The following is a 12,315-nucleotide window of genomic DNA, read 5'->3' on the forward strand; positions in this document are numbered from 1 at the left end:
TCCGTTTCTCTTTCTTTTTTTGTCTTTATTTCTTATTTACTTTTAACTTTCCTTCCCTTTTTCTTTACATTTGTATTTGTTCTGTTAAAACTTTTTTAATAAAAATTAATTTGGAAAAGAACTGCATCCATACATAATGTTGAACTAGGTTTCTAACATTTTCTATGAACTTACTCTATCTGATAGGAAGCTAACATCCAATAAAAGATACACAGGACAAAGTGCAGCATAACTGATGACAATTTAATTGGCCCTTTCTCTCCAACTTCTAGTTAGTTTTATTCTATCTGACAGGGTTCTCAACCTTGGCAACTTTAAGACTTGTGGGCTTTGCTGGCTGAGGAATTCTGGGAATTGAAGTCCACAAGTCTTAAAGTTGCCAAGGTTGAGAACCCCTGTATCTATCAGAGCTTATGGTAAAGTAGGCTACATGTCAAACAAGTAATAGTTTGTAACACTAACTAATTATTTGGCCATTTTTATTATTATCTGTTACTATTACAATTGTTAATGCGCCAATAACCAAAGTTCTCAATGTGGACTATCAATCTATTAAAATAAAAATCCAAACAATAATATCACATATTATAAAACATAAAAGTGATTATTGTATATTGTTTGTACATTTAAAATAAAATCTATCTGTAAAAATTTACAAAAATACCTAAAGAAGAACGCCTGGCATGGCCTCAAAGTCACATTAATATGGGCATTACTTATGATATCCTACAGCAAATAGAGTAGTCCTCAACTTATGACAACTGAGCCCAAAATTTTTGTTGCTAAGTTTGTTAAGTGAATTTTGCTCCATTTTATGACAACTACAGTTGTTAAATTAGTAATACGGTTGTTAAGTGAATCTGGTTTTCCCAAAAAGTGATCATATGAACCCGGGACACTAAAATGGTGATAAATGTGACTCAGTTCCCAAGCTTCTGAATTTTGATCATGCGACCATGGGGATGCTGCAAGTGTCGTAAGTGTGAAAAACGGTCATAAGTCACTTTTTTCAGTGCTGTTGTAACTTTGAACGGTCACTAAATGAACTGTTGTAAGTTGAGGACTACCTGTACCCAACAAGTGTAGTCTGAGAATTATGAGTGCTCCTCCCCTTTGTACTCACACATCTAATTTTACTTTTAATGCAAATGCCCAAAGGTAGGGCTTCAAGGATGACCATTGTGTCCAGGCAAATATAGGCAGAGATATTCCTGAAGATTAACTTTATTTAAGCTCCTTTCTCAAAGCAAATCCAACAGTCTGTTAGATTGGAATTATGATATAAACCTGTTTTATAATGTGTTTGCAGTTAATCAAAGTAATATTTCAATTTTTCCATGCCAAAGTTAGAAGGATCAAGATTCACTGATCTAAAAAAAAACACCTTTCAATCACAGTTATCACACTTCTTTTGAAGGTATTTTGGTGAACAAGATTTATTGCATTCTCTATGATATGCTTATGTTATAAAAAGATATTGATAACAACATTTACAATTACATGCCAGGAATAGTTTTTAATGTGAGGGAGATATTAACAAGCTAACTTCTTGTTATCTTTTCAAGGCTGACTCAAAACATACAAAAATAAAGTAACTAAAGAGCTACACATATAGTCATGACACACAATATTCTGTGTCATCTACAATCAAGGCTAATGATTTATCAGCATATAAAAAGTATGAAACGAACAAGTGTTCACTCAGCATAATGCAATATCAAATTATCCACTTCTAACATAAGTTTGCATGAAAAAAATCAAGAAAGCAAACCATTGCTAATCTTCAATAAAATACAAAGAGTGGCATATTGAATGATACCAAAATAGCAACACTCACAAATCAAAGTGCTGAATAATATTCAGACTAACAAGCAAGTTGCACTTACATGCTAATAAGATAATTCCAATGATTATAGTCAACACTTCAACAATATGTGAAAGGAAAAGTACCAAAGGTACACATTTAGTTTCAGAATAAGCAAAGGCACTTGATCACACCAGAGATATTAAATGAAAAAGGCAAGACAGTTTCACAGTCATTTTTTCCTTTTTCAATTATACTAAGACTTTTTCCTGCATAGACAACAAATCACAGACTATCCTTGTTAAACATGTACCACCTACCGTATATAATGAAAATACCTATACCACCTATATAATGAAAAATTATATATGGACCAAAAAAAACAATAATTGAAAGGGATTGTGGAGCAACTAAATGGTTCAAAACTAGGAAAGAACCATGCTAATGTATACCGTCAACTAACTATTTAATTTACATACAGAAATATCACGAGAAATGCTGGATTAAAAGAAGTAGAAGTTGGAATTAAAAATGTGTGAAGAAATATAAATAGCTGGAACAAAATGGTTGGGATAAAAATCTTTTTTTTAAAAAAACAGGGAATTCTCCAGAGTAATACGTTCCAGATATTGTATCCCATTATTTAGGGAAAGCTATAAAATTTCTTAAAGTTTAGCACAGGGGTCTTCAAACTTGGCCCTTTTATGACTTGTGGACTTCAACTCCCAGAATTCCTCAGCCAGGCACCGCTGGCTGAGGAATTCTGGAAGTTGAAATCTATAAGTCATAAAAGGGCCAAGTTTGAAGACCCCTGGTTAGCAGCAAGAGAGAAAAAAAAAACCTTTTTACCTTAAAATTTAGAAGGAAAATGGAGGGTTTTTTAAAACCATCTTTTCTCATTCATTTAATTGTGTGTGTGTGTGGGAGGGAAATAAAAATGGTTTTGAAGGAAAAAAAAACCTTCTTTCAGACACTTTACTGCTTCTCCTGGCTTCAGATCACTACAGAGTGGAGAGTGACGAAAGGCAAGAAAAAATGACCTTGCCCCCACTACCGAAATTTCAACATGCAGTAAAGCAGAAACAGAAGGCGCAAAGCCATTCAGCATACTACCAATGATTTATCACCCATCATGCATAATTAGGTCAATTCACAGCCAACTATGTGGATTCTCTGAACCATTGCAGTGTCCAGATAATAACTGCAGCTGCTCAAAACTTTTATATAAAAAACTATACATTGCAATAAACAGATCTAAACTCCAGTGCTTACAATAAACAAGACTTTTTATTGATAAAATAGTTATCTCTGTCAGGCCCCTGTAAACCAGGAATGACACATGGAGTTACTTCTGAGTAGTTTCTTTATAACTATAGATATACTCTGTGAACTGCTAGGAAGAATCAGTTTTTACCCTCTTCCTATTCCAAAGCTCTGCTGCCTCTTTACTCTCTGGGAAGCAGCCACCTAGGACCCCTGACTACATTTCAACACAATCTCACACTGACTTAACTTTTTTTTTTAATTGTGAGGCCATTTACTACTTTCAAAGAGACCCTAAGATTTGCTTGAAATACTCTTTGCTCCTTCTCCTTTTCTGCTACAAGTAGAACTTTGGTGTTGTGTAGAACTAACAGCAAATTGTTACGTATGAACTGGGACAAACTGAAGTGTTAACTGTGTCCTGTTGTAACATGCAGAGATACTAACTCGGAACAAATGAGCATACACCACTATTCAAAACAGAGGTGGCCGGTCAACCCAGTGTCTGCAAAACACATAGGAACTTGCAAGAACTAATATGTGGCTCTGTGTGAAATTCCATAACCGTGGAAAAGAATATTGGTTTTAGCATTTCTAGGGCACAACAAATAGTATGCTGCTGAGTTTCTATTAGTACGTAATTGGAAAAGCCACACAGAAGCATTCTGTGCTATGCTCAGGAATGAGGCAGCCAAAACTAGTTGGCTACTGCTTCGGGCGGAGCGATTATTTTAATTGCTGTGATTCGATGGAGGTTCTACTTGTACAGGCAGTACCAATAGTCAGTTAGTCAATCAATCAATCAATCAGCATAGAGCTGGAAGGGACCTTGGAGGTCTTCTAGTCCAACCCTCTGCTCAAGCAAGAGACCCAGACCATTTCAGACAAGTGGCTGTCCAGTCTTTTCTTCAAAACCTTCAGTGCACCTACAACTTCTGAAGGCAAGTTGTTCCACTGGTTAATTATCCTCACCATTAGAAAGTTTCTCCTTAATTCCAAGTTGCTTCTCTCCTTGATTAGCTTCCATCCATTGTTTCTTGTCTTGCCTTCTGATGCTTTGGAAAATAGGTTGATTCCCTCTACTTGTGGCAGCCCCTCAACTATTGGAATACTGGTATCATGTCACCCTCTAGTCCTTCTTTTCTTTAGACAGGCCATACCCAATTCCTGCAACCATCCTTCATATGTTTTTGTCTCCAGGCCTTTAATCATCTTAGTTGCTCTTCTTGGCACTTTTTCTAAAGTCTCAACATCTTTTTTGTATTGTAGTGACCAAAACTGGATGCAGTATTCCAGGTGTGGTCTTACTAAGGATTTATAAAGCAGTACTAATACTTCACCTGAATTTGATTCTAGCCTCTGTTTATACAACCAAGGATTGTATTAGCTTTTTTGGCTGCTGGTGCACACTGTAAGTCCTCTACTTACAACAACAGTTGAGCTCAAAATTTCTATGACTAAGTGAAAACAGTTGTTAAATGAGTTTTGCCCCATTTTACAACCTTTCTTGCCACAGCTGTTAAGTGAATTACTGCAGTTGTTAAGTTAGTAACACAACTGTTAAGTGAATCTAGCTTCCCCACTGATTTTGTCGGAAGGTCACAAAAGGTGATCAAGTGACACTGCAACCATCATAAATACACACCAGTTGCCAAGTGCCAAAATTTTGATCATGTCATCATGCCAAGGTCATGTAAAAAGCGGTCATAAGTCACTTCTTTCAGTGCCTTTGTAACTTTGAACAATCACTAAATGGATGGTTGTAAGTCTTAAGCTATCTTAAATAGCTTCCTACCCTTTTTAGATGACAGCACCACTGCTGCGTGATGAAAGCTTCACCAAGCATGATGAGTGTTTGAAAATAAGTGCTTAGGTGTACTCTCTGGGCTTTTTACTGTTTTTGCCTTCTTTTCTATTAGTGATTGTCTCCCACAAGTTGTTCTGGGGTCAAACCGATTTTAATAGGTCTATGCTGTCTATTAGGTATGCTGTTTATTAGGTCTATGCTGTCCACAGACAGACTGATATAGTTGCAGTTACTGGAATACGTTAAGAGATAAAAGAGAACTGATCTAATCCCCAAGAGATTTAAAACAAGCCTATGTGAACTCCGAGTTATTTGAGGGGAAAGTATAAGAGGAATAATAAGAAAGCAGTATAATACAAGGAGGAAGAATGATCTGAAACAAATTAAAGTAGTTTAATAGGCCAATGTATCCACTGCAGTGACTGAAGTAAAAAAAATCCACAGGCAGGATCCATAAATAATTATAGTAACAATTATAGCATTAACTCCAGCTCTTTTATTATCAATTATTAATTGTTACTGTGCGCATATACACTAAGTCAATAATTAACAAAAGCAATAATAACTGTGTTTATTTTTATTCAATACAGTATACTTGAATTAAATTGGCCATTGGTTAAAATGCAATAGGACGGAAGGAACTGTATTGACTCTGGAACTATAGTTGACCGTATTTCAGAAGACAACTAGCAAGAACAAAAACAGCCTTTGACCAGAGAAAGTTTGGTCATACAGGTAGCCCTCAATTGATGACTGTAATGGACCCTGCATCAGTAAAGAAACTACACTGAAGTAATTTCTCGTGTTGTTCTTGGTTCCTTGGGTTTGGCAGCTGGTTGTGAAGTGCCCAAAATACAGTCACATGATTGTTCCCCTGCTCAATGGTTGGAACTTCAGAACCAAGTCGTAAGTACCCCCGGGGAGGTCTGTTGTAACTATGAATGGTCACTAAGTGACTGGTCATAAGTTGAGAACTACTTGTATTCCACTTGGCACTTTTGGCTGGCTAAGACAGCTGTAGCAGGCAAAGGAAGATGGCTGTTTTATGATGCTGCAAAAGGGGCCACATGCAAAAAAAAAGTGAGCCTTCATTAAAGCAAAGCATTTCCTCAAAGGCTGGCAGAGTTCTGTCTGGCAGTAAACACAGTTTATAGGGGTGCAAATATTGACAAGTTATAATTAGTTGAAAAGAGAAGGATGTCATTTTCCTCTGGGAAAGAAATTTGCATGGCAAACTGAAAACTTTAATACTTTCATGCTATTAAATTAATAAGGCTTAAGAGTCATTTTCATAGGAGTATTCTCTTGCAGCATAAGCAATAAAAACTCTTTTCTACTTTAAAGACTAGCAATTTTTTATAACCCATGTTTTTACACACTACAACCAGTTTATCACATGCATTCAGATAGAGACAAAATTTCACCAAATCTTAATGTATTGGTTGAAATAAAAATTTACTGACCTCACTGAGGTAAATAAAGAATGAGCATGTGGACCCGTCAACACCGTAACTTGCATAACAAGGATCAGATCTCCACATATCTTTCATCCACTAAAAAGGAAAGAACAAATAATAATAATGCATATACTTTCAAACAACAGGTTACGGTTCTTATGAACCTAAGATACAATTCTAACTACACAATTTAACCAAGTTTCAGGTGGCTGCTGCAACAACATTTTGAATCATCAAGGTCAAAACAATTTTCCTATTTCTACAAACACCATGATCACTATCCACATTATGTGGCATGAAACTTACATTTTTATATGGAGTTCATCCAACCAGATTTGTATCGGTAAATGAGATTGGAAACTTATTAGATTTTTATGTGGGGTTTTTAAGGGTAATTTTAGGGGTAATTTTAATGATTGGCCTTTTCAAATATTTTCTTTTAATTTGGTTTTAATACAGATATTTATTGTACTGTGGTTTTATAAGGCTGTTAGCCGCCCTGAGTCCGGTGAGGAGAAGGGCGGGGTACAAATTAAATTATTATTATTATTATTATTATGTACGTACGTACATTTTTATGAACGTACGTACGTACGTACGTACGTACGTTATCTATCTATCTATCTATCTATCTATCTATCTATCTATCTATCTATCTATCTATCTATCTATCTATCTATCTATCTATCTATCTATCTATCTATCTTTATATATAAAATTCTTAAACATCCGTCTCCTGCGTAGAGAGGCTCTTTTTATCCTTGCCCTTCAAATATAACTGCAACCTGCAACATGTTACTACTCAACCTCTTCATAAAGAGTTCTACAGCATTATTTTTGACATCTGGATCAATACCTTATGAATTACTATGCCTTATGAGTCACCATACTTACATAATCTACCCCATTGCTAAGAGAAAATTATTATTTTTTCACCCATCTTTTGATCAATTAACAGATTGCCAGATGAAATGGGATCATTAGAACATAGGAGAATGAATACATCCAGACAAATAAATGGTGTAATAGATGAGGCTTACTTTTACTTTGCCCTCACAGTGAGGAAAACCATCCATAGGAGGCAATTCACACTGTTCCTGGGCTCCATTAATGAGATCTGAAGAAGAAAAATAAACACAATGTAATACATAATATTAAACACATGAGAATAGATTAGCATTTTTTCCACCTCAACTGACTTTGAGGATGAATCATCGCCATGATACTAATCTAAAAATGCAGCACAGTCTTCTTCCTCATCTCTCTACTGGGAAATTGGAAAAGGGCCATGAAACCAGGGAATAATAAATGGAATGTGCATCAAATGTGCTCAGACATGAGAGGTTATTAAGAATTAATGGAAATAATTGTTCATCATTTATAATTAACCACAACTAACTTTTTAACCAGAAATGCAATTAACCTATTCGTTAAACTAAAGTACAGCTATCATTCAATTAGCTAATGGAAGTCAAAGGTCTGGATGACAATTTTAGTAAGAAATTTAGATAAAGGCTCAAAACCCATTAAAATTAAAATGAGGTTTCCCAACAGATATATGCATTGAAAAAAGCACTTTATTACATATGTAAAAACAGACAGACATGGATATTAGTAAGAACCACAGGATCCAAAACCTTCTCTCATTTTGTTATTCAACTCAGATGAGATTCCAAAATTCTGGCACCCCGTCGGACATATTGAAGATTCCCAGCCTAACAATTTTCGATAGCAACTTTCATGTTCTGACAACTTTAACCAGAATAACTCAGGAATTCAAGGTTGCCATGACAACAAACAAGACAGTAAACCAAGATATACTTTGTGCCACACTCTTGTACTGGTATTGACTGGGCAGAAATTTTATAGTGAGGTAATGAGAAGCTGACCCCACTGTCACAGGCAGACCATTTTATTTAGCTCATTTGGATAAACAGATCTTTTTTCCCCTAGCATGGCAATGAGAAAAAATCTATTACAATGATCTATCACTAGACATTGATATAATCTGATGGGCCCCCAAGGGCTTTAGGCAAGTTTTTAGCTGACATGTTTGTTACACATGACAAAGCTCAATCTGTATCATATGGATTCTGTTAATTTGTATCATATGGAAATGAGTTCGGAGTAGGCATGATTAGCTTATAGCCATGTATCCTTCTGCTTAGCAGGAATGCTTGATCAATCACAGAACACCAGGAACTAGGTGGTCTGAACTGAGACAGAAAATGTGATGCAAATAATAGCTAAAGCAGGTAAGACTATTTCAATCCTTGTGTGGCAATAACTACGGTAAAGAAGCAATAATCCGCTGCACCAAATTCTATTCTTAAAACATTTTTTTCAGCAGAACTTTTCTCTGTAGCCCTGTAATATCTAATTTTGGTTTGCTCTATTAATAGTAGCTCTGTTGACAGTTACAGAAGTGTGAAAACTCTCGTCAACCCAAATATTTGGAATCACCTTTTCAAGCTCCTGAATTCCCTTAAATATATCAAACATTTTAGGTAGGCTTTATGTAAAAAAATACCATGGGTTGGGAAAATGAGAGAAAATAGCTGTGGAAGTAAAAAGAAAAAAGTGTTAGGTCATGTTTCCTTTTAATAAAAAAAAGCTTATTTTGTATAACGAAACACTCTTTAAATGGAATTTGTGTACATGCATCTTGCTTGGTGTTTCTACTATCTTGAACTTGCAACAGGAACAAGATGACCATGCACAAATGGAAAACTTCCTGATGGAGCAGGTCCAGATCTCGGGAGGCCTCCTAAAGTCATGGCTATTGCCAGATAGAGAGGTGGAAACCATACCAGTCTTATCTGCTGCATCCATTCCTGGAGGAGATGCCTGCAATGTCTCATGTCTGACTTTGCAGGGTTATTTGGAAGTAGGTGCAAAATGTAGCAGCCAGCTCTGTGAGAGCTTCTATTTCAATGCCATGTTAATGCATTGCTTCAGACAGGAAGGCGGTGCAGAGAGTGATGAGGATGGCCGAAAAGATCATTGGCAGTTCCCTCCCTCCCATCCAGGACATAGCACAGAAGCGTTGCTTGAGCAGGGAACGCAAGATTGTCTGGGACACTACACACCCTCTTCACAACCTGTTTTCCTTGCTACCTTCTGGGAGGAGGCGTCGTGGTAACCGAAGCAGAACATCCAGATTCAGCCATTCATTCCATACAGCATTAAACTTGTGAACTCTCAAGCTTCCTCCTTCCGTTATATATTCAAGATGGACAGCGTTTAATATTTATTTGTTATGTATATTTAAGGGTGTGGGTCTATACATATGTTGTATATAGGATGTTTAGGTGTGGGTCATATATGTGTTCACTTTGAGAGCAGGCAAATAAATTTCATTTTTGATGTGTGCCGTTGTGCCCACAGTAAAAAAAATGACAATAAAGGTTATCTTATCTTATCTTATCACAGTATGATTCAAAGTACAGGTAGTCCTCGACTTAGGAAGACAATTGAGTCCAAAATTTCTGTTGCTAATTGAAACATGTGTTAAGTGAGTTACAACAGGTCGTTTTACGACCTCTCTTGCCACAGTTGTTAAGTGAACCACTGCAGTTGTTAATTTACTAACACATTTGTTAATTGAATCTGGCTTCCCCATTGACTCTGCTTGTCAGAAGGCTGCAAAAGATGATCACATGACCCTTGGGACACTGCAAGAGTCATAAATATGAACCAGTTGCCAAGTGTCTGAATTTTGTTCATGGGAATGCTGCAATGGTCGTAAGTGTGAAAAAACAGTCATAAGTCCCTTTTTTCACCACCATTTTAACTTCAATCAAACATGAACTGTTGGAAGCCGAGGACTACCTATACAGGGTTTTGACCTATACATCTTTTTTTTTTTTTATTGAAAATTTTTAAAAGTTTTACAATATAACTCCCCTCCTCCCCAAAACCCACCTATACATCTTTACATGGTTTGGTGCCCAGGTACTTGAAGGATTATTTCCTTTAAGTAGTACCCATCCACCTGTTCTGGACATCCTGTGTAGGACATCAAGGGCTACCTTTGCAGGGAATTTTTAAAGATTGAAGCCAATGCTTCTCAGTTATGGCTCCAACCCTTTGGAACTACCTTTCCATAGAAAGCCATATAGCAACCTATCTCCAAATATCCTGGTACTGTGGAAAAAAGAACTGTTCAAAAGAGATTTTAACAGTTAAAATAACTGTTGGTTGATTATGTCCAATAGTACATTTTTAATCATACACTGCTTTTATTTGATGGTTATGTGGTTGTTTTACTATATAGTATTAAATCATTGCGAGACCTCAGTGAATGTAGTAATATAAAAGCAGAATAAATAAAATCAAGAAGGTAACATGCTTGTGTTAAGTTCAAGTGTAACTTATTTACTTATGTCAAAAGCTCAAGTGGCTGATACAAATGGATTACTTCATAACGGAAGAATTATGATATCTGGATATGCCAAACTGGTATATCCAGATATGATTGCACTGCAGCTTCCAAAATTTCTAGGCAGTGTCACAGTACTATAGTATTTCTGGCAACTGCTACATCAGTATATCTGATATACAGGTTATGGAAGACAAATCTATGGGTGCTAAAGGAAGAAGTCTATGAGAACAAAGGCCTTGGAACTACAGGGATAGCAGGAGAGAAAGCAGACCTTGGTAGTAGCCATGATAACTGCCAATTACTATCAGAGTAATTAAGACAATCCCCTTTAAGCCTGTGCCTAATTAACTTAATCTGGACAGCTGACATTTTAGAAAACGCAGGAAACCTACCTATATAATTACTAATTTGACTGAGCTCTATGCCTGCCACTTAGTAGATGATCTGTAAATAATTCAACAAGAAGTCTGCAGAAGACTCATTTTTCTGTCATGGAAGAAAGTAAGTGTAAAGTCTCTTTATAATTATCACCAAGGTGTTTTTTAGAAGGACAGAAATATCTCTTTCTTTTTTTCACTCAACACACCATTATTTTCTATACAGTTTAAAGAGCACAAGGCCATATGCAAAAAATTTCAACGAAGCAACTGTAATTCAACAAAGCAATGATTATTTTTCATATATCTTGACAGAGACAGGCTTAATTTGTCCACTTCATCCCACCTTTTCTTAGCTCCCCTAAAAAGTTAAATATATCGCAATCATCTATTTTCCCCACCATTCTCCCAAGATGCATAGTTTGAAATGATGTGTTCATCTCAAGAAAAACAAAAAAATCAGAAAACCTTACAAATAATGAACTCACATGGAGCACAACTGTTTAGGTTATTCTATTCAGATCTTGATTCCGCAATCAAGATCTGAATAGAATCAGCAACTGGGCCTCTGACACTTCCTTGCTGTGATGCAACTGTTAAAGAAGTGAGTGAGTTTAAGTTAAGCTTGTCATTAATTCTTAGCTGAACCTGTTCCACAATACGCTGTGGAAAAACTGTTAGGAGTGCGATGTATTTTATCTTGCATTCCTAGAGGAAAGGTGGAAAGGGGACAGTGAGTTAATTGATACAGAACAACCCTGTCCCCGGCAATCTAAAAATTATAGGGCTACCAGTGCATGTAGCATAGATGTGTGTGTGGACAAGAATACCAACCTTGCTGTCAAGCAAAATGAAGCCTCTAATAGCGAGTGCCACACAAAGTGCACTAACCAAATAGGTGGTAAGATAATAGAGGAACTCAGGCACCACACAGGTTATGTAGAAAAACAAAGGGCCAGTCACAAAGGACTCAAATGTCTATACACCAATGCACAGAGTATGAACAGCAAACAGGGTGAAATAAAAATTCAGGTTAATGAGGGCAGATATGATATTGTTGCCATTACAGAAACATGGTGGGATGAAACCCACACATGGAACACACAGCTAGAGGGATTTAAATTATTTAAAAGAAACAGACCAAATAAAAGAGGAGGTGGAGTTGCTCTCTATATAAGAAATAACTACATCTCTACAGAAATAGAGCACAACAATGATAAAAA

General features: G+C 36.3%; 1 protein-coding gene across 1 annotated transcript in view; it reads right to left on the minus strand.

Moving 5' to 3' along the window:
• Window positions 1–12,315, minus strand: part of MGAT5 (alpha-1,6-mannosylglycoprotein 6-beta-N-acetylglucosaminyltransferase) — a 141,522-nt gene that overhangs the window by 30,822 nt on the left and 98,385 nt on the right. Inside the window, exons 4-5 of the mRNA XM_015812446.1 lie at window positions 7,372–7,448; window positions 6,338–6,427 (exon numbers count right to left, since the gene is read on the minus strand). Coding sequence (XP_015667932.1) covers window positions 6,338–6,427; window positions 7,372–7,448 — 167 coding nt within the window. The remainder of the gene's footprint in view (window positions 1–6,337; window positions 6,428–7,371; window positions 7,449–12,315) is intronic.

This window comes from Protobothrops mucrosquamatus, unplaced genomic scaffold, assembly GCF_001527695.2.
Source record: "Protobothrops mucrosquamatus isolate PMUCROS unplaced genomic scaffold, P.Mucros_1.0 scaffold84, whole genome shotgun sequence".
NCBI lineage: Eukaryota > Metazoa > Chordata > Lepidosauria > Squamata > Viperidae > Protobothrops > Protobothrops mucrosquamatus.